The sequence below is a fragment of the Gossypium hirsutum genome, chromosome D05, assembly GCF_007990345.1.
Source record: "Gossypium hirsutum isolate 1008001.06 chromosome D05, Gossypium_hirsutum_v2.1, whole genome shotgun sequence".
Classification (NCBI taxonomy): domain Eukaryota; kingdom Viridiplantae; phylum Streptophyta; class Magnoliopsida; order Malvales; family Malvaceae; genus Gossypium; species Gossypium hirsutum.
The window spans coordinates 64,538,360-64,562,150 of NC_053441.1; the positions used below are offsets into that span (position 1 = coordinate 64,538,360).

Genomic DNA, 23,791 nt, shown 5'->3' on the forward strand with positions numbered 1-23,791 from the left:
TCAAATTAATATCTGCATTAGTTAAACCGTTAAGTCTATTTAAAAAAGAAAGACTCGAACAACAAATTAATACCTAAACAATGCTCTTTTTCCCAAGGTACCTAATTTTTGTTTTGGCCATAAGTACTACTAAAACTATTCTTACATTACTCATTTTACGCCAAAATGTTATATCGGCTAAAAAGATTCCTACAAATAATAGATTGTATGTCATATAAACTTTTAAAAATAATTATTAATTAATTATTTTTTTTATATTTCTCTTTCTTATTCCTTTATAATGTTTGACAATGCCGAAAATGTTTGAAATTGTCCCACTTGAGGTCGAAACGCTGGCGATTAATTTTGGTTTTGAATTTCACCACCTACTTCTCTGACCTGAGGGGATAGAAAAAGTTCTTTCATCGATCAAAACTAGTGTTTTCAAAAACAGACTGATTCAACTGGTTGGATAGGAAATCGGTTCGGAAATAGGGGTTGAATCGATTGACTTGCGAACAAAAACAAATCAGTTGAACTAAGCTAAAAAAACTGGTTGAACTAGTTCTCCCTATTTATATATATATTTAAATAATAATAGTCTTTTTTTTACTACGTGTCAATTTTTAATTGGTTAAATTTTTTTTTCATATAAATTGAAAGGTTTGACTGATGACGGAGGTACCAAATTATAGTCTAGGTACCAATTTATGGGTTAAGCCTATTTCTAAAATAGACTTTTGACAGTTTGACTAATGGCGGCAGTAACTTGGGAAAAAAAAGTAGTTTATGTACTACTTGTGACCAAAAATAAGTTTAGGTACCAACATGGGAAAATGAGTATAATTTAGATACTGATTTATGAGTTAAGCTTAATATATTTGTTGCATCATTTTTTGAAAATAATAGAACTTAATAAATTTAACGGTTATTGTTTGGTGATGACTAAAATTTTAAAATTTGAAAAGTACATGAACTAAAAATGACCAAATTAAAGTATAAAGATTAAGTCCACAACTTTTGCAAAGTACAAGGACTAATAGTAGAAATTAACCTAAATTTCATATGGGTCAATTACAAAAATAATCACTAAACTATTCCTTTGGTTCTATTCTAGTCACTCAACTATAGAGGTGCTCATGAGCCGGGCCAGGTCAGGCCTAAGCATGATATTAACGTACTTTATTCTTGCTCAAGCTTGGCTCGGCCCGAAATATGAGCTTAAAATTTCGCCTAAACTCATCCATATTTGCAAAAGACTAACCCAAGTTCATTTTAGGCATGCGCATATAATTTTTAGTTTTTTTAAATATTTATATTATATTATTTTAATATTTAATACTTTTAATATTTTTTATTTATTGAAAATTTTTATATGGTCATCTTAACATTATTTTAATGTTTACATTAGAGTATTATTACATATTTAGTATAAGTTTTTTTAATCTATTTTAAATTATATAATATAAAGTATTATACACTTAAAAACGGGTTGGGCTGGACTCGGGCTTTGAATGTTCAAGCCTGAACCCAGCCTATATTTTAAACGAGCCTAATTTTTTTTACCCAAACCCAATTTTCGGGCATAATATTTTTACCTATACCCTCCCAAATTTTAGGCGGCCCTTGGGCATTGGCAAGTAGCCCAACTCATGAACAAGTTTACTCAACTATTAATTTTTTCGGTTTAGTTGTTAACCTTTTCTAAAGTAAATATTTTAGTCACTCTCCTGTTAGCTGCTGTTAAATGAGTGACGGAAAGCTGATGTGGGCTTTTTTTATTAGTCTAATAACAAATTTAGCCCTTCAATATTTACACATTCTATCAATTTGATCCTAAATATAAAAAAAATCAATAAATTTAGCCCTGAATGTTAACAAAACTTGTCATTTTAGTTCAAATTCTAAAAAATTTAATAAATTTAACCCTTAATATTTTCAAAAATTAGCAATTTAGTTCTAATTCTAAAAATTTTAATATATATATTTAAAAAAATATTTTTAATCCTCTGTCTCACCCTTTGATTTTTTAGATGAGCTAAAATCAAAATATATCATTATGTCTTTTTGTTTTAATGCTAAAAGAGATAAAAAAAATAAAAAGCTAAAATGACTTTTCGTTTGTAAAGTTAAAAAATGTTAAATAAATCATTATGTCTTTTTAGTTTTAATTTTTTACTTGATTAAAAGAGAAATAATTAACAAATGAAAAATAATTATTTCTAAATAAATTTATCAAAATTTATAACAAATGAGATTTTAGATTTGAATTATGAGGTTATATATACACATTTTTATGAAATACAAGATTTTGCTAAAAGAAAAAACATCCAATTTTAAGAATGAAAAATATATGTTAAAAGCATCCATAACTTTCAATGTAAAAGAAAAAAAAGACTGTAACACCAATGTTGTGTTATTATTTGTTGCCTATAAATACCATTCCTATCCTTCTTCTTCCTCTACCAACATAACATGGCCTCCTATCTCTTTCTCTGCCTTTTCCTATTCTTTCCCCATCTTTATGCTTCTTTCTCTTCTTCAGGATCTCACTCCTGCTCTTCATTAATCCAGTTTAAGGACTCTTTTTCCATCAATCAGACAGAGGATGCTTATTTGTCTTGCGGCTCTAAATCTTATCCCAAGACAAATTCATGGAAGGAGGGTACAGATTGCTGCTCATGGGATGGGGTCACATGTGACCACCTAAATGCTCATGTTATTGCCCTTGACTTGAGCTGCAGTTGGCTATATGGCAACTTCCCTTCCAATACCACTCTCTTCCTTCTTCCTCACCTTCAAAAACTCAACCTTGCCTACAATGATTTTAATCTTTCCAAAATTCCATCCGAGTTCGGTCGGTTTACAAGCCTATTCTACCTCAACCTTTCCAATACAGGGTTTGTAGGAGAAGTCCCATCCCAAGTCTCCCACCTGTCAAAATTGGTTTCACTTGATCTCTCCTCTTGGATTCATGACTATGAGCCATTTACAATTGACAAACATGCTCTGGAGGGACTTGTTCACAACCTAACCGAGGTCAGACATCTGTTTTTGGATGGAATGAACATGTCCTCATGAATCTATCCTCTTCTCTAAGGTCTCTCAGTCTTGCTGGTTGTGATTTGCAAGGAAAATTCCCAAAAAACATACTTGATTTGCCAAACCTCAATCTCCTCAACTTGGGAGGCAACCAAAACCTCAATCTTGATCCTTTGAAGTTCAATCGGAGCAGCAATCTTGAACATTTGGATCTGTCGTCCATGTCCTTCTCTACAGAATCCATTGATTCTGTTGATAATCTACAGGCCTTAAAGTACTTAGATCTCTCCGATTCCAACATATCAGGAACGGTTCCAATATCACTGGGAAACCTCTTGCAACTCACTCATTTAGACTTGTCGTGGAACCAATTGAGTGGACAAATTCCATTGTCAATTCTGAACCTAACGCAGCTGGAATACTTGAGAATAGCTAAAAGTTCTTTAGAAGGTTCCATTCCAGATGAGGTAACCGCTTTTCCTAACCTAATATATTTAGGCTTATATGACAATTTACTCAATGGAACACTTCCGTCATGGTTGTATACTGCTCCCTCCTTAAAGAGAATATCTCTCTCTCAAAATCAATTCAGTGGGCATATCAAAGAATTCCAATCCAAATCACTAGAAGTTATAAGCTTAGAGAATAATAAACTCCAAGGTCCTCTTCCATCTTCAATATTCCAACTTCTCAATCTTACCCACCTCGTTTTATCCTCAAATAATCTTAGTGGTGTCATAGAGTTTCGCATGTTCTCAAACCTTCCAAATCTCAAATATCTTCACCTTTCATATAACAGCCTATCCTTAACATCTAATTCTACTTCTAGTGTTAATCATATATTGCTTAATCTTACAGGCTTACTTTTGTCATCTTGCAATCTTAGTGAATTCCCCCAATTTTTAAAAGGGCTTAAAAGTTTGGAAAGGTTAGACCTCTCTTGCAACAAAATTCAAGGCAAGATTCCACAGTGGATGCAAGAGGTGGGGAATGTCTCTTTGACTTACTTAAACGTATCTCACAACTCTTTGACAGAAGTTGAGCACTTTCCATGGAAGAATATTGAATTTCTTGACTTAAGCTCCAATTTGATCAGTGGAAATCTTCCGATTCCAGCTTCGACCATCAATGTCTTTTTGATCTCAAATAATAGTTTCAATGGAGAGGTCTCTTCTTTAATATGCAATGCCAGTTCTCTTCGAATTCTTGATTTGTCCCACAATAACTCGAGTGGAACAATTCCGCAATGTTTTGGAAATTTGAGCAACAGCCTTGAATTCTTGAATCTGAAGAAGAGCAAGTTTTATGGGACGATTCCTCCAACATTTGCAAAGGGATGCCAATTGAGTAATTTCAACTTAAATGGAAATCTGTTAGAAGGGCCTTTGACACCATCCATGATCCATCCTTAATTGTAATGGTCTGGAAGTGCTAGATCTTGGTAACAACAAGATCAATGATACATTTCCTCATTGGTTGGGAAGTCTTCCACAGCTACAAGTTCTGGTATTGAAGTCAAATCATATGCATGGGTCCTTATGCGTCAATAGCTCCAAGTCTAGCCCTTTTTTCTCAAAAATCAAAATTTTTGATCTCTCAAGTAATTATTTTACTGGACCCCTACCAGTGAGATACATCAACAGCTTCAAGGCTATGATAAATCTAGAGAAGATTGGGATTACATTGTCGTACATGGGGGTGTATAATCGGAATGCTATTGGCTTCTATACCTATTCCATTGGAATTGTTATGAAAGGACAAGATATGGAATTGGTGAAAATTTTTACCATGTGGATGATCATTGATCTATCAAACAATCAGTTTGAAGGGGTATTCCAGAGGTTTTTGGGAAGCTTAACTTACTGAAAGGGCTCAACCTTTCTCATAATAACCTTAATGGTGGTATCCCCACCTCAATAGGGAATTTGACAAGTCTTGAATGGTTGGACCTATCTTCAAACAGGTTGTCTGGGACGATTCCAAATAGATTGGCAGATCTGTCATTTCTTTCGTCCTTCAATGTTTCTGAAAATAAACTCCATGGTCAGATTCCTCAAGGAAAACAATTCAACACATTTGGAAATGATTCATATCAAGGGAATAGGGGACTATGTGGGTTTCCGGTCTCGAAAGGTTGCAACATCATTGAGCCAGCACCTCCAAATGTGCTTGAAAAAGATGGCTCAAAATCAAACATTACTTTTGGTTGGAAAGTGGTGTTGATAGGTTATGGATGCGGAGTGGTGTTCGGAATGTCCGTGGGATATGTTGTTTTCAAAACTGGTAAGCCGAAATGGTTGGTGAATTTGGTTGAAATCCAACATGAGAAGAAGCGAAGAAGAAAGTCAAAGGAAGGCAGTCACAGCAATGGACGAAGAAGGATCTAGTTAGTGGAAATGGTGTTCAAGTGTTGATGTTGTATCTTCATAATTTCTTGTTTTGAAGTCTTTCAATTTTTTTCCTATGGTGAAAGGTTGCATTGCCATGCATCTGTCTTTATTATTGGTACTATTTGTAAGGGTTTGTTTTAAATGTAACATTTCAACTATTTATGTCTTCTTTCATGAGTTTCATTTTTGAGTCTCAATAATCTCTGCATTCAAGATTTTGTCAGCTTATTAATTGGTGGATCAATAATCTTCATGCTCATCTCATCATCTTTTTCTCGAGTTTCTTCTGTGTGGAAAATAATTTGGCATTCTGCAAATCTCCACAATGCTTGTGGATTACCTTTGGTTAACAGCTATACATATAAAGGAAGGAAACAAGACCATGTCCAAATTTCCAAAAATTAGCCATTGATTTTTGAACAGTTAAACTTTCGTATTCTATTTTTTAAAATTGTAAATTCTCAAATAATGTAAATTAGTCCTAAAACTCAAGTTTTGAAATCTTTACAATTTAACCCCTTATAGTTTCAAACTTTACTATTTTATGCTCAACTTTCTAAATTTTCATATTTCATGATCATATAATTTAGTTACTACATCAATATTTGAGATTTCACTACTCAAACCCTTACTTCATTTTGGTCCTTACTTCAATTTTATCAAATTAAATCATTTTTCAATTTGAATGCATTGATGTGAAATTGAGGGACCACTAAACAATGTTGATGAGAGTTTAGGCAAAATTGGTGGATCCGATCTCCTTAGTTATTTCTTTGTGGAAGTACCTGCTTTCACAATGCAAACTTGGATAGTTTGTGGTGGACGATGATGAATCATTTCACAGTCAAACACATAATTTTTAAACACAAAATTAACGATATATTGAAATCATTATTGAAATTATAATCAAAATTAATACATGTTTTTTTTATTAGCTTAAGGGCGTAAAAACCCTTCAAAATTTTCAAAAAAAAAAAATTTAAGTACTTTTTTTTCTACTCAATTGAGCACTTAAACTTTTAAAATGTATCAAAAATATCTTTACACTTCTTCAAAAAAAGCAATTAAACCCCTATTTTTTTTCCGCTCAATTGGGTACTTGAACTTTCATAATGCATAAAAAAACCTTAATTTTTTTTTCAAAGAAACAATTAAGCCTCTATTTTTTCCCACTCAATTGGGTACTTGAACTTTCATAATGCATCAAAAAGGCCTTAATTTTTTTTCAAAAAAGCAATTAAGCCCCTACTCTTATTAAAAATTAGAAAAAAATCATAAAAATAATAAATTTTAGAAAAAAATATTAAATTTTAATAAAATTTAAAAACTTATTAATAATTTAAATTTTTTTTAGAAAAATAGTCAAAAAATAAAATTTTATAAAAATCATAAAAAAAATAAAATCCATCAAAAGTCCTTTTAATAATTAACTTTAACTATTGATCGTTAAAGTTAACGACGTCTAGTTTTTCAATTAAAGTTATTATGTGTCGCAACTCAGCTTGATATGTAGCGAAAACAGATAAAAGTAGGGGCTTAATTGCTTTTTTTAAAAGTTTGAGGGTCTTTTTGATGCATTTTGAAAGTTCAAGTACCCAATTGAGTGCCAAAAAATAAAGTAGGGGCCTAATTGCTTTTTTTGAAAATGTTTGAGGGCCTTTTTGATGTATTTTGAAAGTTCAAGTACCCAAATGAGTGCATAAAAAGAACAGGGGTTTAGTTGCTATTTTTGAAAAAGTTTGCACCCTTAAACCTCTTTTCTTTTTCTAAATTAAATTTAGAACCAACTTTGAGTAAAGACTTGGAAATTTAATTAGCAAAATTTCTTTCCATGTAAAAATTTCCCCTATTTCTTGTTTGAATCTAAAGCAATACAATATTTTTTTTCCAAAATTTTCAAAATTTTCAAAAAAAAAATTAAGTCCCTCTTTTTTTTCCACTCAATTGAGCACTTAAACTTTTAAAATGTATCAAAAATATCTTTACACTTCTTCAAAAAAAGCAATTAAACCCCTTTTTTTCCGCTCAATTGGGTATTTAAATTTTTAATATTTGATTTTTTATTAAAATTTAATAATATTATAGATTTTATTGATTTTAATTTTTTTTCTAATTTGTAATAAAAGTAGGGGCTTAATTGTTTTTTTTTTTTAAGTTTGAGGGTCTTTTTTATGCATTTTGAAAGTTCAAGTACCCAATTGAGTGCCAAAAAATAAAGACTTGGGAAATTTAATTAGCAAAATTTCTTTCCATGTAAAAATTTCCCCTATTTCTTGTTTGAATTTAAAGCAATACAATATTTTTCTAGCAAGTAATAGAAAATGACAGTCAATTCATTCCAAGCAATACAAAATTTCCAGTCTGGTGGAAAATTTGTTTCTTAGATGCTATTATTCAACTTTTAAGGCATAAGTTTGAATATAGGGACTACATTTTTAATGTGTTGTTTATTTTAAAATCTATTAATATATACACACTTAGGGACCATATATATATATTCCAGTCTGGGTCTTTGTCGTGTTTTGTTGGTTGGCTATGGCCTTGTTGTTGTTTCATGGCCACTGCCTGTGAATTAAATCATATGTGGCCTTGTTTGCTAAGTTAAAGGGAGTGAATAGAGCACCATATTTCTTCTTCTGCGTGGAAAATAAGTTGGCATTATGCCGAATTCCACATTCATACATAGAAAGGAAGCAAGTGAAATACAAATTTTTCCACAGTCAATATACCTTGTAATCTCATCAATTCTAATTATTTCACTTCTTCATTCTTTAGGGAGTTCAAGTGAAATACAAATTTTTCCACATCCAATCTCATAAATAATCCGTCTTTGAACTTTCACAAAAAAATATTAAATACCCATTCACTTTAATTCTACTATTCTTAAATCATTCAAGTTTTGTGGAAAATAAATGAATATAGGCCACACATGCTTTGAATTTTTAAGTAGTCCACAATTTTGTTCGTTTGTGTGCAAAATTCTACATTGCTTGACAGCCATACATATTAAGTAAATAGACACCCACATTGTTTACGTATTATGAGGAAGAAGACTAAGTCAATCTACTTTGTAATCTCATCAATCTTAATTTTCTCAGTTGTTTAGGGAGTTCAAATGAAATACAAATTTTGAAAAAAAAATGTATCCAATTTTGTGAATGAAAAATTTATGGTAAAAAGGATTTGGTATGGATACTTTTGCCCGGGTAGCAATACTCAGGGTAAGTTTATCAATACATTGCTTTTGGTTGGAAAGTGGTGTTGATAGGTTATGGATGCGGGGTAGTGTTTGGAATGGCCATGGGATGTGTTGTTTTCCAAACCGGTAAGGCGAAAAGGTTTGTGAATTTGGTTGAAGACCAACATGAGAAGAGGCGAAGAAGAAAGCCAAAATATAGCACTCGCATCAATGGATGAAGAAGGATCTAGTTGGTGCAAATGAAGTTAAAGCATTTGTGCTTTGTCTTCATGATTTCTTATCTGAATAATCTCTGCATTCAAGATTTTGTCGGTAAAAAGCATAATTAAAGTCATTATGTGTCGCAATTCAACATGACATGTAGCGAAAACAGATAAAAAAGTAAAAATCAATAAAAGTTATAGAAAAATTATAAAATATTTCTTTTGGTACAATAATTTTTATAAATTTTTTTTTACAAAATTTATATTTCTTTACATTTTGTATAATTTTCTTATGACTATAAAATTTTATAATTTTTTATATTTCTATATATTTTAAAATTTTTATAAAATTTCACAATTTTTATATATTTTTTAATAAATTTTTAAGATTTGAATTTTTATTAAAATTTAATAATATTATTGATTTTAATTTTTTCTCTAATTTTTAATAAAAGTAGGGACTTAATTGGTTTTTTTTATTAAGTTTGAGGGTGTTTTTGATGCATTTTGAAAGTTTAAGTACCCAATTGAGTGCAAAAAAAAGGAGGGGCTTAATTGCTTTTTTTGAAAATGTTTGAGGGCCTTTTTGATGTATTTTGAAAGTTCAAGTTCTCAAATGAGTTTTAAAAAAAAGAACAGGGGTTTAGTTGCTATTTTTGAAAAAGTTTGAGGGTTTTTTGCACCCTTAAACCTCTTTTCTTTTTCTAAATTTAATTTAGAACCAACTTTGAGTAAAGACTTGGGAAATTGAATTAGCAAAATTTCTTTCCATGAAAAAATTTTCCCCTATTTCTTGTCTGAATTTAAAGCAACACAATATTTTTCTAGCAAGTAATAGAAAATGACAGTCAATTAATTCCAAGCATTAATTGACACAAGGGCCTTCATGGTACTTTTACTCCGAAAGTACGTGGCTTTTCTTTTACACAGGGATTTGCTTCAATTTTTTTTGTCAACTCAACATTCATTCATCAACTTTTCTTTTTCAATTGAACATTTCAACATCCCTTATCCGTCCCGATGTCTGTATGGATAGTAGATGTTATTGGAACATGGAATTGGCATTTTGCTTTCCATGCAGCACCTTCTGATGGTAAAATGGCTGAATACAAAGAAGATGGGCTTTCCGTTGATGTCAAATTACCTGTTAAGCCTGTATTATCTAGAGAGCTTCAAGTATGTTGTACATCTTCAGCAACATTTTTATGTTAAAATACATTTTGCACAGAATGATATTAAAAGACTAATTTGGTTGTCATGCAGCTTTACTTTGACAAGATCGTGGACATTACCATGAATAAATCAGTCTCAATTCTCTTTAAACAAGCATTACTGAGTTTGGCAACCGACTCGGGATTACATCCTTTAGTTCCTTATTTTACATATTTCATTGCGGATGAGGTTGTCTTAAAGATATATCATACCTGATTATATATGTGTGTTGCAAAGAACTTTTGGTTGGTTATCTCAAGCTTACATTTTTGCGACATTTATCTCAGGTTGCACGGAAGTTGAATAATTTCCCTCTCATGTTTGCTTTGATGCGTGTTGCCCGGAGTCTTCTCCAGAATGAACACTTACACATAGAACCTTACGTGAGTTTATTATTTCAATCATTTAGAAGTACACGAACTAATGCAAATATGCTAGTGGTTTATTTTCCACCAATCTGATTTTTTAAAATGTTCTTCAGTTACACGAGTTGATGCCATCTATTATTACCCGCCTCGTTGCAAAAAGGTTAGGAAATAAATTCACCGACAATCATTGGGAACTTAGAAACTTCGCAGCAAAGCTAGTGGCATCAATATGCAAAAGGTGAAGATTTCTTTTCTTTTGGACTTATACATGCATATTCTTTTGGACTTAATTTCGAGCATAATGATTTGTATAAACTTTCCAATAGCTTGGAAAGTGAAAAAAAAAAACAAAAAAAAGAAGGAAAAAAAGAAAAAAAAAGAAGAAATAAAAAAAGAAAATAAAAGAAAAATAATACTTCTCTGATATTAATGTTAAGAGTGAAAATTGGGGTTGTACACCGGACAAAGTAACCGGAATATGGTGCTTGGGTTGTCATCATGTCTCGCGTAAAAAGGTCTGTGTGATTGCCCAATTTCTTTGTACTTACTCCACTAACTAAGTATCACGAGTAGGGCGAAATAACCCGCTTAGAGACATTTGAATTGAGTAACCGGAACATGGTGCTTGGTTTGTCATCATGTCTCGCGTCAAAAAATTTGAAAATGTCCTAAGTACAAAAATAAATAAAATGAGGGGCACTCTTCCTTATTTCTTAAGCTAGGTTAATATGTAATGACTAAATTGTTGAATTGTGCAAACCATGGGGGTCAAGTCCTATTATGGAGGAAATTTTTTTTCTTTTGCAGATACATGCATAATGCTCGAGGACTAGCATGGACTAAGTAGGGGGATTTGATTAAATGCTAAAGTTACATATTTTATGTAATTAAATTGGTTAATTTATGAGAGTGCACCACTAATTTTTCCATGTTTATATTGAATTTTGTGCAGGGATGCAATTTGGGGCTAAATAGAAAAAAAGGAAACAATTGGGCTAGATTGAAGAAAGAAGCAAAGAAGGAGGGCCAAAGTAGAATTTTTCCGAAATTAATTAGCTGAAATTTTTGTTGACTTAGTGGGAGATTATTTTGGGATTTATTTTATATCATGGAATATTTTCCCTTGATTTTCTATGTTGGTGGCTCTTAATTTAGTAAGGCCATTAGTATAAATAGATGCTATATTGTTCATTTTAAGTATCAATCAAAATATTAAGCTTTCATCTCTCAATACATTTTCTCTTTTCCTGTCATGAATTCATTTGCTGCCATTAGTTTCTTTTCCTTCAATTTATTAAATTTCAGTAGCCAACCACCTTTATTTTCAACTATTCACGAATTTATTTATTGCCTTTAGTTACCTTTACTTTCAATTCCTAAATTTCCAGCTTGTTACCACTTACCATTTACAACTTCTTTTCCAAATTCCCTTTTCATTTCCAGTAGCCAGCCTCCCATTTTACCTTATTTTATCCAATAACCAACATGCCCCAAACCTTAGTTAACTAAACCCATTTTCAGCTTTAGGCCGGAATTAGCCTCGTCAAAACCCGTGAGTTACGAACCCGAGCAAATTAACTCCCAAAATTCTAGTACTTATTATTTCTCCGGATTAAGAGTATGATTTTGTCAACTCACAAAGTCAGACTAACATTAGTCAAAAAAGACGTCGTCTGATTTAGTGTGGTTAGACGTACAGTTGGAATTTCAAAAGGAACGTTTCTAATCAGTTTTCTGTGAACACATTGGCGTGCCAAGTGGAGATTGTTGTTTGGTTCCGTCAAGGGAAGTAGTAATCGGATTTAAATGTCCCACGCGGTTGAGGACATTGGTTCGAGCTAGGCTCTTCTAGAACACAAAGCTGTTGGAGTTCTAAATCACGAACGTTTCGTGGTTGTTCGATCGGTAAGGGTTAGTTATTGGACGTTCCATACTAATTTACACAATGAAGAGTTGGTGTCCGAGGCGTCCTTGGTAGCTATAACTAGCTTATTGGAAAAGAGGAGTTCATCTAATTTCGAGGATCGGTTCAAAGACGAGGAAAAACCCGTGCCTAAAGCTGAGCTTATTCTAATTAATTTTTCTTCATATTTATTTAACTGATTTTATTATTTTATTTTCAGCCTTTACTTTTCACGCATTTTTTCCCTGTTTAGTCTAGGTTCCAGATTTTCAACTTTATTCTCCCCCCGAACTTCTTGGGCACGACAACTGCCCTGACAAAAATTTGGTCGAGAAAGAGAAACAATTCGCAGTAAACCCAGTCTCTGAGGGATCGACCGTACTCCCTATACTGCTTAAATTGCAAATTAGGCGTAGGTTTATATTGGTGGATTCGACATCCATCACTTTTCTTTTGGACTTGTACATGCATATTCGTTGTTATGAATTTCAGGTGTCTGAGTTTTTAGTTATAAACTTGGATCTATTCTTCAAATCATGTGTATATCATTTTTATGCTATTTCACACATGCAAAACAAATGGTGCGAGCGTGCATCTGTAAAGTTTGTCTTTCATATGTTTGGCTAATGCTTCTTCTTCCATATGTAGGTTCGTTTACTTATACTACCAAATCTTGAAGCGTATTTGTAGCTTCTTGAACCTGAAATAAAAAGACACGAGGCCTGGTGTGTTTATGGGGCCCTGCTGGTAAGTTTAACATCAAATTTGGTACCAGTTAATGAGCATCGTTTCATTTATTTGCTGTAGAACTAACAACACTACATAAAATTTCCACTAACAGCGTGTAGCTGGACTGTGCATGTATGATCGGCTTAAAATGTTCCCCAGTTTGCTAGCACCCCAACTCGTCCCGTCTGGAAAAGTAACAACAAAGTTGCGACAAATATGATTTCTTCGAACCATCATATTTACACTTAATCCACAAGTCTCTTCTCCCCCTTTACGATATTCGTTTTTTGATCAATCAAGATAAACGAAAAGCAAGCACTGACACCTTGATGCAGCAGTAACCACCTGCCAAGAAAATAGCAACTGAGAGTGCAATAGGTATGATGCCAATAAATTCCATGCAAACTGATTTACAAGGGGCAGTTAGCGGCTTTTCTACCACCATAGGAGGTTCCAATATTGGTGTATCATCAATGTCACGGCCGTTATCAAATGATAACATGCTTGGAAGGGAGGTTGGGGGTCGGTTTCAAAGACATCAACCGTTCTAGCTCAGGCTTGGAAGGAAGACACAGACCCAGGGAAGTTGTTAGCATCATTATTTGAACTTTTTGGTGAAAGTATGTTATCATTTACTCCCAAACCTGAACTTTCATTCTTCCTTTGATTAAATTTCACCTCCAAAAGCTATGGTTTTTGAAGGAATTTGTGTAAATTATCCCCATAGTTTTTTTCAGTCTTACTGTGTTTATCTTTATAAGTCTTCTTTTTTTTTCCTTGCTCATAAATGTATTGTAGTTATCAAAAAATATAACTTTGGATTTTATTTATATTAAATTTTGGGTTAAATTCTGCTATTAGTCTCTGTACTTTACGAAAATGAAAATGATAGATTTAGTCCTTATACCTTAATTTGATCAATTTTAGTCATTGTATTTTTTGAATTGGTCAATTTTAAACCATTTACTTTTTGAATTTTAAAATTTTAGTATTGATTCAAATAATATTAATAATTAAATCTGCTTATTTAAATTTAATTATTAGTTTTGTACTATGTAGAAAATTATAGATTTAATCCATATTTTTCAATTGGGTCGTTCCAAGTCTTTATACTTTTTAAATTTTGAAATTTCAATATTGATGCAGAATGCGAGTTGATATTAATTAATTAATTTTTTTAGCAAGTACATGTAGAAATAATAAGTTGGTATGTCATTATACTTAAAATAATATATTGTCTTAACCCACCTAAATTATCTCTTTTTCCATCTGGGGACCTAAATTTTTTTGGGGTCATAAGTGGTACCTAAACTACTTTTTTTCTCCTTCAAATTAGTATCTTCATTAGTTAAACCGTTAAAAAAAAAGACTCGAGCAACAAATTAATTCCTAAACAATGCTCTTTTTCCCAAGGTGCCTAATTTTTATTTTGGTCATAAGTACTACTAAAACCATTCTTCCGTTACTCATTTTACACCAAAATATTATATCGGCTAAAAAGATTCTAACAAATAATAGATTGTATGTCATATAAACTTTTAAAAATAATTATTAATTAATTAATTTTTTATATCTTTCTTTCTTATTCCTTTATAATGTTTGACAATGCCGATAATGTTTGAAAATGGCCCAGTTGAGGTCAAAAGGTTGGCGATTAATTTTGGTTTGAATTTCACCACCTACTTCTCTGACCTGATGGGATCGAAAATGTTCTTTCATCGATCAAAACTAGTGTTTTCAAAAACAGACTGATTTCAACTGCTTGGATAGGAAATCGGTCCGGAAATAGGGGTTGAATCGATTGACTTGCGAACAAAAACAAATCAGTTGAATTAAGCTAAAAAAACTGGCTGAACTAGTTCTCCCCATTTATATATATAAATAATAATAGTCTTTTTTTTACTACATGTCAATTTTTAATTGATTAATTTTTTTTCATATAAACTAAAAGGTTTGACTAATGACGGAGGTACCAAATTATAGTCTAGGTACCAATTTATGGGTTAAGCCTATTTCTAAAATAGACTTTTGACTAATGGCGGTAGTAACTTGGGAAAAAAAAAGTAGTTTATGTACCACTTGTGACCAAAAATAAGTTTAGGTACCAACATGGGAAAATGGGTATAATTTAGATACCGATTTATGAGTTAAGCCTAATATATTTGTCGCATCATTTTTTGAAAATAACAGAACTTAATAAATTTAACGATTATTGTTTGGTGATGACTAAAATTTTAAAATTTGAAAAGTACATTAACTAAAAATGACCAAATTAAAGTATAAAGGTTAAGTCCACAACTTTTGCAAAGTACGAGGACTAATAGCAGAAATTAACCTAAATTTCATATGGGTCAATTACAAAAATAATCACTAAACTATTCCTTTGGTTCTATTCTAGTTACTCAACTATAGAGGTGCTCATAAGCCGGGCCTGGTCAGGCCTAAGCATGATATTAACGTACTTTATGCTTGCTCAAGCTAGGCTCGGCCCGAAATATGAGCTTAAAATTTCACCTGAACTCATCCATATTTGCAAAAGATTAACCCAAGCTCATTTTAGGCATGCCCATATAATTTTTAGTTTTTTTAAATATTTATATTATTTTATTTTAATATTTAATAATTTAAACTTTTTTATTTATTGAAAATTTTTATATAGTCATCTTAACATTATTTTAATGTTTACATTATAGTATTATTATCTATTTAGTGTAAGTTTATTTTTTTAATCTGTTCTAATTTATATAATATAAAGTATTATACACTTAAAAACGGGCCTGGCTGGGCTGGGGCTTTGAATGTTCAAGCCTGAACCCAACCCATATTTTAAACGGGCCTAATTTTTTTACCCAAACCCAATTTTTGCGCCTAATATTTTTATCTAGACCCTCTCAAATTTTGGGCAGCCCTTGGGCCTTGGCAAGTAGTCCAACTCATGAACAAGTTTACTCAACTATTAATTTTTTCGATTTAGTTGTTAACCATTTTGAAAGTAAATATTTTAGTCACTCTCCTGTTAGTTGTTGTTAAATGAGTGACGGAAAGTTGATATGGGCTTTTTTTATTAGTCCAATAATAAATTTAGCCCTCCAATGTTTACACATTCTATCAATTTGATCCTAGATATAAAAAAAATCAACAAATTTAGCCCTGAATGTTAACAAAACTTGTCATTTTAGTTCAAATCCTAAAAAATTTAATAAATTTAACTCTTAATATTTTCAAAAATTAACAATTTAGTTCTAATTCTAAAAAATTTAATATATATATTTAAAAAATATTTTTAATCCTCTGTCCCACCTTTTGATTTTTTAGATGAGCTAAAAGAGATTAAAAAAATGAAAAGCTAAAATGACTTTTCGTTTGTAAAGTTAAAAAATACTAAATAAATCATTATGTCTTTTTAGTTTTAATTTTTTACTTGATTAAAAAAGAAATAATTAACGAATGAAAAATAATTATTCCCAAATAAATTTATCAGAATTTATAACAAATGAGATTTTAGATTTAAATTATGAGACACATATAAGTATACACATTTTTATGAAATACAAGATTTTACTAAAAGAAAAAGCATCCAATTTTAAGAATGAAAAATATATGGTAAAAGCATCCATAACTTTTCAATGTAAAAGAAAAAAAAGACTGTAACCCCAATGTTGTGGTATTATTTGTTGCCTATAAATACCATTCCTATCCTTCATCTTCCTCTACCAACATAACATGGCCCCCTATCTCTTTCTCTGCCTATTCCTCTTCTGTCCCCATCTTTATGCTTCTTTTTCTTCTTCAGGATCTCACTCCTGCTCTTCACTAATCCAGTTCAAGAATTCTTTTTCCATCACTCAGACAGAGTATGCTTCTTTCTATTGCGATCGTGTTGCTGGTCTTAAATCTTATCCCAAGACAAATTCATGGAAGGAGGGTACAGATTGCTGCTCATGGGATGGGGTCACTTGTGACCACCTAAATGCTCATGTTATTGCCCTTGACTTGAGCTGCAGTTGGCTATATGGCAACTTCCCTTCCAATACCACTCTCTTCCTTCTTCCTCACCTTCAAAAACTCAACCTTGCCTACAATGATTTTAGTCTTTCCAAAATTCCATCCGAGTTCGGTCGGTTTACAAGCCTATTCTACCTCAACCTTTCCAATACAGGGTTTGCAGGAGAAGTCCCATCCCAAGTCTCCCACCTGTCAAAATTGGTTTCACTTGATCTCTCCTCTGGGGGTTATGTACAAACAATTGACAAACATGCTCTGGAGGGACTTGTTCACAACCTAACCGAGGTCAGACATCTGTTTTTGGATGGAATGAACATGTCTTCTGTTAACGCTCATGTCTTCATGAATCTATCCTCTTCTCTAAGTTCTCTCAGTCTTGCTCGTTGTGATTTGCAAGGAAAATTCCCAAAAAACATTTTTGATTTGCCAAACCTCAATCTCCTCAACTTGGAAGGCAACCAAAACCTCAATCTTGATCCTTTAAAGTTCAATCGGAGCAGCAATCTTGAACATTTGGATCTGTCGTCCGTGTCCTTCTCTACAGAATTAATTGATTCAGTTGATAATCTACAGGCCCTAAAGTACTTAGATCTATCAGGAAATTCTTTCTTTCAAGGATTGTCTGTCTCATTCACAAATTTATCATCTTTGGAGTACTTGATTCTTAGGGGCGCAAATTTTTGTGGAGGATTGCCTGACTCGATGGGGAATCTTGTGTCCTTGAAGTTTTTAGATCTCTCCAATTCCAACTTATCAGGACCGCTTCCAAGATCACTGGGAAACCTCTTGCAACTCACTTATTTAGACTTGAGATCAAACAAATTGAGTGGACAAATTCCATTGTCAATTCTAAACCTAACGCAGTTGGAATACTTGGAAATAGCTAAAATTTTTTTAGAAGGTTCCATTCTAGATGAGGTAACCGCTGTTCCGAATCTAATATATTTAGTCTTATATGACAATTTACTCAATGGAACACTTCCGTCATGGTTGTATACTGCTCCCTCCTTAAAGGGTATAATTCTCTCTCAAAATCAATTCAGTGGGCATATCAAAGAATTCCAAACCAAATCACTAGAATATTTAGATCTAGAAAATAATAAACTCCAAGGTCCCCTTCCATCTTCAATATTCCAACTTCTCAATCTTACCTGGCTCCTTTTATCCTTAAATAATCTTAGTGGTGTCATAGAGTTTAGCATGTTCTCAAACCTTCCAAATCTCGAATATCTTGACCTTTCATATAATAGCCTATCCTTAACATCTAATACTACTTCTACTGTTAATCTTACAAGCTTATTTTTGTCATCTTGCAATCTTAGTGAATTCCCCCAGTTTTTAAAAGGGCTTAAAAGTTTGTATTGGTTAGACCTCTCTTGCAACAAAATTGAAGGCAAGATTCCATAGTGGATGCAAGAGGTGGGGAATGTCTCTTTGACTTACTTAAATGTATCTCTCAACTCTTTGACAGAAGTTGAGCACTTTCCGTGGAATAATATTGCAGTTCTGGACTTAAGCTCCAATTTGATTCGTGGAAATCTTCCGATTCCAGCTTCGATGATCAATGTCTTTCTGATCTCAAATAATAGTTTCAATGGAGAGGTCTCTTCTTTAATCTGCAATGCCACTTATCTTAAAATTCTTGATTTGTCCCACAATAACTTGAGTGGAACAATTCCGCGATGTTTTGGAAATTTGAGCAACAGCCTTCAATTCTTGAATCTGAAGAAGAACAAGTTCTATGGGACGATTCCTCCAACATTTGCAGAGGGATGCCAATTGACTAATTTCAACTTAAATGGAAATCTGTTAGAAGGGCCATTGACACCATCCATCCTTAATTGTATTGGTCTGGAAGTGCTAGATCTTGGTAACAACAAGATCAATGATACATTTCCTCATTGGTTGGGAAGTCTTCCACAGCTACAAGTTCTGGTATTGAAGTCAAATCATATGCATGGGTCCTTATGCGTCAATAGTTCCAAGTCTAGCCCTTTTTTCTCTAAAATCCAAATTTTTGATCTCTCGAGTAATTATTTTTCTGGACCCCTACCTGTGAGATACATCAACAGCTTCAAGGCTATCATAAATCTAGAGAAGATTGGGAGTACAATGTCGTACATGGGGGTGAATAATCCTGGAATTGGTGGCTTCTTTACCTATTCCATTGGAATTGTTATGAAAGGACAAGATATGGAATTGGTGAAAATTTTCACCATGTGGATGATCATTGATCTATCAAACAATCAGTTTGAAGGGGGTATTCCAGAGGTTTTTGGGAAGCTTAACTTACTGAAAGGGCTCAACCTTTCTCATAATAACCTTAATGGTGGTATCCCCACCTCAATAGGGAATTTGACAAGTCTTGAATGGTTGGACCTATCTTCAAACAGGTTGTCTGGGACGATTCCAAATAGATTGGCAGATCTGTCATTTCTTTCGTCCTTCAATGTTTCTGAAAATAAACTCCATGGTCAGATTCCTCAAGGAAAACAATTCAACACATTTGGAAATGATTCATATCAAGGGAATAAGGGACTATGTGGGTTTCCGGTCTCGAAAGGTTGCAACATCATTGAGCCAGCACCTCCAAATGTGCTTGAAAAAGATGGCTCAAAATCAAACATTACTTTTGGTTGGAAAGTGGTGTTGATAGGTTATGGATGCGGAGTGGTGTTCGGAATGTCCGTGGGATATGTTGTTTTCAAAATTGGTAAGCCGAAATGGTTGGTGAATTTGGTTGAAATCCAACATGAGAAGAAGCGAAGAAGAAAGTCAAAGGATGGCAGTCGCAGCAATGGACGAAGAAGGATCTAGTGTCACGGGGCTAGACGTTTCGTCTCGCAATCCGTGCGGCCTTAGGCGATCCGTTCGTCCAAACTCGCCCAAGTCAGCCTTAACTCCCAAAAGAGAGGATTCTTTTAGAACTCCTCCAAGGCACCAATTTATATAGCGGAAGCGATTGTGCCAAAAGAAGCCACTAGAGAACAACAGAAAGCTAAAGAAAGAAAGCACACAAAGTGTTTGAGTAAATGCTCAAGAATTCTATTACTCTTAAGAATTCAAGTTACAATGGATGATTTACAAATGAGGGGGAGGCTCTCTATTTATAGTTGAGCTCCCCCAAAACCGACGGTCAAGATACATGTACATCGACGGATGGGATTCACTATATCCCTTGATTTTAGGGATTTACAAGATTTACCATATCAAATCTAATCTAATCTTACAAGATATGATTCTATTCTATCTTCTAAGATTAGTTACCAAAATTTCCTAAGTTGCCATGTCTTCATCATTGGGCCAACCAGGCTTCAATCTGATAGGCTTCTTTAGTAGCTCTTTGAATCGGGCCAGTTCTTGTGGGCTGAATGTCCCCATCTAATCGATAGACCTCCATGGGGCACTTCTTGCGGCATGGTCACGGGCTTTGCACTTTGGCCCGTGACATTTTCCCCCACCCAATCTCGCAACGCCCTCGTTGCGTTTTCTGGATAACACTGACTTGATTCACTGTGAAACTCTTTCATTGCCTCGGCTTCTTCCTGACTCGTCTTGCGATCAGGTTGTCCCTTCCTTCGGAACTTATGCCTCGACTTCCGTCGCCTCTTATCTTGAACCGTTCCACTCGTTGGTACATTCTGTTGGCAAGTAGTCTCCACTTTAACTTGCCCCAATTTTGACTTGTTTCTGTTGGAATCCCCTCGATTCTCATACCTCGGCTTCGTACCGCCCACAGTTCCTTGGCCTCCTCGCTTATGAACTTTGAAAGGGCCCCTACGACCTTGCCAAGCCAACAAGTCAGAATTCAAAACACTATCAGAGTGTTTGCAATGTACCTTACTCGTAGCATTTACTCGTCTCGACTGTCCTTGCATCGCTCCTTTTTCCTTGAAGCCCGATGCACAACCCACATTTCCCAAAGGTGTCAGCTCCACAGTCGATCCCGCAGGCTTCATATCGGTCCCTTGCGCCACTAACGCTTCCGAAGAGGCTTTCATAGCATTCCGTTTTGCCGATTTAATGTTTCTCCCATACGAAACATCTTCGACTAGTTGGATTGACGATAACACCTTAGTCCCAACTTTCACATCCCGATGCACCGGCACAATACTCTTTGTTGATGGACCGGTGGCAATATGGATTTGATCGGCCCCTAGTTGCAGAGTTGCCTGAATCCTAACAAGGAAGTTTAAGCCAAGCACAAAATCGTAATCACTTAATTGGATTACCTCGAATTCTTCCTTGCTCTTCCATTCGCCGATTTGTATTTCCACATCACGAACTACTCCTACAGTTGGGGCTTTCTCAGAAGTTGCTACCTTGATCTTCTTATTCGATTTCCTAATCGACAGACCAAGCTTCTTCACAGCCTTTTCCGACATGAACAAGTCCGATGCTCCCGTATCAATAAGAGCACTCCGCTTCTGACCCGCAATGTTGACGTCCACAAACATCAACCCATTTCCATTCCTCTTCCCAGGAATGAGCACCATCGAATTGACTTTCGATGTGTTTCCCTCGGTAGGCTTCGCCTCCTCCTTCGGCTCATCATTCTTTGCCGAAATCATCACTTTATTTGGACATTTACGCGCCATGTGTGGTCCTTGACAAAGGAAGCATTTCATCTTCTTCCTCTTGTCCCTTGGGTTGTCTAATCCCCGCTTCGCATCTCGTGGTTTCCCATTGCCACTTATGCTATCAGTACTGTTGCCCCCATCGCTATGTCCCCTTTCATCTTCTTCATGGTTTCTCTCACCATTGCCCCTTCCATTGGGCTTAGATGCCTCAAGCTTGTCTCCCGCCGGATCAAGCTCAACAAAGGACTCTGCTTCGACCATGGCTACAGTAAGTTCGGTGATTCCTTGCCTTCGCAACTCCTGCTTTGCCCACGGCTTTAACCCATCCTCGAACCAATAGAATGCTTCTTTCTCGCTCAAGTCGGAGATTTGAAGCATCAACTCGCTAAATGCCTGCACATACTCCCGAACAGTGTCTTGTTGCGTGAGACGACGTAACTTTGCTCGAGCCTCCTTCTCGGCAAACTGAGGGTAAAACTGCTTCTTCAACTCTTCTTGAAACTCCTCCCAAGTTCCAATAGCCGTTCCTCCACGTTTCTCATCCGTGGACCTACGTCGCCACCACAAGAGAGCAACATCAGAAAAGTAAATCGAAGCAGTGTTTACCTTAATGCCATCATCCTCGATGCCCATCGCTCGGAAGTATTGCTCCATTTCCCACAAGAAGTTGTCCACATCCCTCGCGGATCGTGCACCCTTAAACTTCTCCGGTTTGGGAACATCCATTGCATGCTGCTTCGGCCTTGAAGACAACATCCCATTACTCAAAGCGGCTTTGTAAATCGCGAGCTCCCCTTTGAGCTCCTCCATTTCTTTCTGCATGGCTAGCACCATATCCTCGAGAGCTTCATCCCTCTCTGCCAGCTTTACCTCAGTGGACTCGAGTAATTCCGTTATCTTTTCCCTATTTGCACCGAGAGAATCCAACACAAAATCTCTGAGTTGCTCCTCCATTGAGTCTAACCCATCTGTGCGTCCCTCGACCAATTCAAGCGTCTCTTTCACGTTCCCTACGGATTCCTCAAGATTGACCACTCGATTCTCCAAAGCTGTCAGCAATTCCCTCGAGCGACTGGCTTTTCTAGCCCTCCCACGGGTCTCCATTGGCTCACTCTGACCAACGACTTCTTTTGACATCCCAACAGTGCCTTCGAACCACTCGAATAACTTGGTTCAAAACTTGGCTCGGATACCACTTGTCACGGGGCTAGACGTTTCGTCTCGCAATCCGTGCGGCCTTAGGCGATCCGTTCGTCCAAATTCGCCCAAGTCAGCCTTAACTCCCAAAAGAGAGGATTCTTTTAGAACTCCTCCAAGGCACCAATTTATATAGCGGAAGCGATTGTGCCAAAAGAAGCCACAAGAGAACAATAGAAAGCTAAAGAAAGAAAGCACACAAAGCGTTTGAGTAAATGCTCAAGAATTCTATTACTCTTAAGAATTCAAGTTACAATGGATGATTTACAAATGAGGGGGAGGCTCTCTATTTATAGTTGAGCTCCCCCAAAACCGACAGTCAAGATACATGTACATCGACAGATGAGATTCACTATATCCCTTGATTTTAGGGATTTACAAGATTTACCATATCAAATCTAATCTAATCTTACAAGATATGATTCTATTCTATCTTCTAAGATTAGTTACCAAAATTTCCTAAGTTGCCATGTCTTCATCATTGGGCCAACCAGGCTTCAATCTGATAGGCTTCTTTAGTAGCTCTTTGAATCGGGCCAGTTCTTGTGGGCTGAATGTCCCCCATCTAATCGATAGACCTCCATGGGGCACTTCTTGCGGCATGGTCACGGGCATTGCACTTTGGCCCGTGACACTAGTTAGTGGAAATGGTGTTCAAGTGTTGATGTTGTATCTTCATAATTTCTTGTTTTGAAGTCTTTCAATTTTTTTCCTATGGTGAAAGGTTGCATTGCATTACGTAGTATTTGTAAGGGTGTATGGTTCAACTATTTATGTCTTCTTTCATGACTTTCATTTTTTAGCCTCAATAATCTCTGCATTCAAGATTTTGTCAGCTTATTAATTGGTGGATCAATAATCTTCATGCTCATCTCATCATCTTTTTCTCGAGTTAAACACAGTCAATACTATAACAATTTCTTCTATGTGGAAAATAATTTGGCATTCTGCAGATTTCCACAATGCTTGTGGATTACTTTTGGT

At 34.7% G+C, this 23,791-nt stretch overlaps 4 protein-coding genes across 4 annotated transcripts; all 4 read left to right on the forward strand.

Moving 5' to 3' along the window:
• Nucleotides 1-2,452: 2,452 nt before the first annotated feature.
• Nucleotides 2,453-23,634, forward strand: LOC107903486 (receptor-like protein 33). The gene is made up of 2 exons (XM_041092539.1): nucleotides 2,453-5,494; nucleotides 23,532-23,634. The coding sequence occupies exon 1, from the start codon at nucleotides 3,057-3,059 to the stop codon at nucleotides 4,431-4,433; it is 1,377 nt and encodes a 458-aa protein (XP_040948473.1). The 5' UTR covers nucleotides 2,453-3,056; the 3' UTR covers nucleotides 4,434-5,494; nucleotides 23,532-23,634.
• On the forward strand, nucleotides 4,714-5,408 carry LOC121217310 (receptor-like protein Cf-9 homolog). The gene is made up of 2 exons (XM_041092830.1): nucleotides 4,714-4,862; nucleotides 4,985-5,408. The coding sequence occupies exons 1-2, from the start codon at nucleotides 4,714-4,716 to the stop codon at nucleotides 5,406-5,408; spliced, it is 573 nt and encodes a 190-aa protein (XP_040948764.1).
• Nucleotides 9,404-12,091, forward strand: LOC121217002 (transcription initiation factor TFIID subunit 6). Its single transcript, XM_041092541.1, has 5 exons — nucleotides 9,404-9,989; nucleotides 10,077-10,214; nucleotides 10,313-10,408; nucleotides 10,507-10,631; nucleotides 11,346-12,091. The coding sequence occupies exons 1-5, from the start codon at nucleotides 9,834-9,836 to the stop codon at nucleotides 11,362-11,364; spliced, it is 534 nt and encodes a 177-aa protein (XP_040948475.1). The 5' UTR covers nucleotides 9,404-9,833; the 3' UTR covers nucleotides 11,365-12,091.
• On the forward strand, nucleotides 16,749-19,847 carry LOC107902199 (receptor-like protein 9DC3). The gene is made up of 2 exons (XM_041092831.1): nucleotides 16,749-18,045; nucleotides 18,502-19,847. Exons 1-2 carry the CDS (start codon nucleotides 16,749-16,751, stop codon nucleotides 19,845-19,847), a joined length of 2,643 nt encoding a protein of 880 aa, XP_040948765.1.
• Nucleotides 23,635-23,791: the final 157 nt, after the last annotated feature.

What these genes read in the sequence shown, in the direction of transcription:
- LOC107903486 (XM_041092539.1), top strand. Translation starts at nt 3,057, where the DNA reads ATGAATCTATCCTCTTCTCTAAGGTCTCTCAGTCTTGCTGGTTGTGAT.
- LOC121217310 (XM_041092830.1), top strand. Translation starts at nt 4,714, where the DNA reads ATGGGGGTGTATAATCGGAATGCTATTGGCTTCTATACCTATTCCATT. An exon ending in TTTGAAGGGGTATTCCAGAG is followed by an intron (nt 4,863 to 4,984) that starts GTTTTTGGGAAG and finishes ATCTTCAAACAG; the next exon opens with GTTGTCTGGGACGATTCCAA.
- LOC121217002 (XM_041092541.1), top strand. Translation starts at nt 9,834, where the DNA reads ATGTCTGTATGGATAGTAGATGTTATTGGAACATGGAATTGGCATTTT. An exon ending in TATTATCTAGAGAGCTTCAA is followed by an intron (nt 9,990 to 10,076) that starts GTATGTTGTACA and finishes GTTGTCATGCAG; the next exon opens with CTTTACTTTGACAAGATCGT. An exon ending in ACTTACACATAGAACCTTAC is followed by an intron (nt 10,409 to 10,506) that starts GTGAGTTTATTA and finishes AATGTTCTTCAG; the next exon opens with TTACACGAGTTGATGCCATC.
- LOC107902199 (XM_041092831.1), top strand. Translation starts at nt 16,749, where the DNA reads ATGGCCCCCTATCTCTTTCTCTGCCTATTCCTCTTCTGTCCCCATCTT. An exon ending in TACTGCTCCCTCCTTAAAGG is followed by an intron (nt 18,046 to 18,501) that starts GTATAATTCTCT and finishes ACTCTTTGACAG; the next exon opens with AAGTTGAGCACTTTCCGTGG.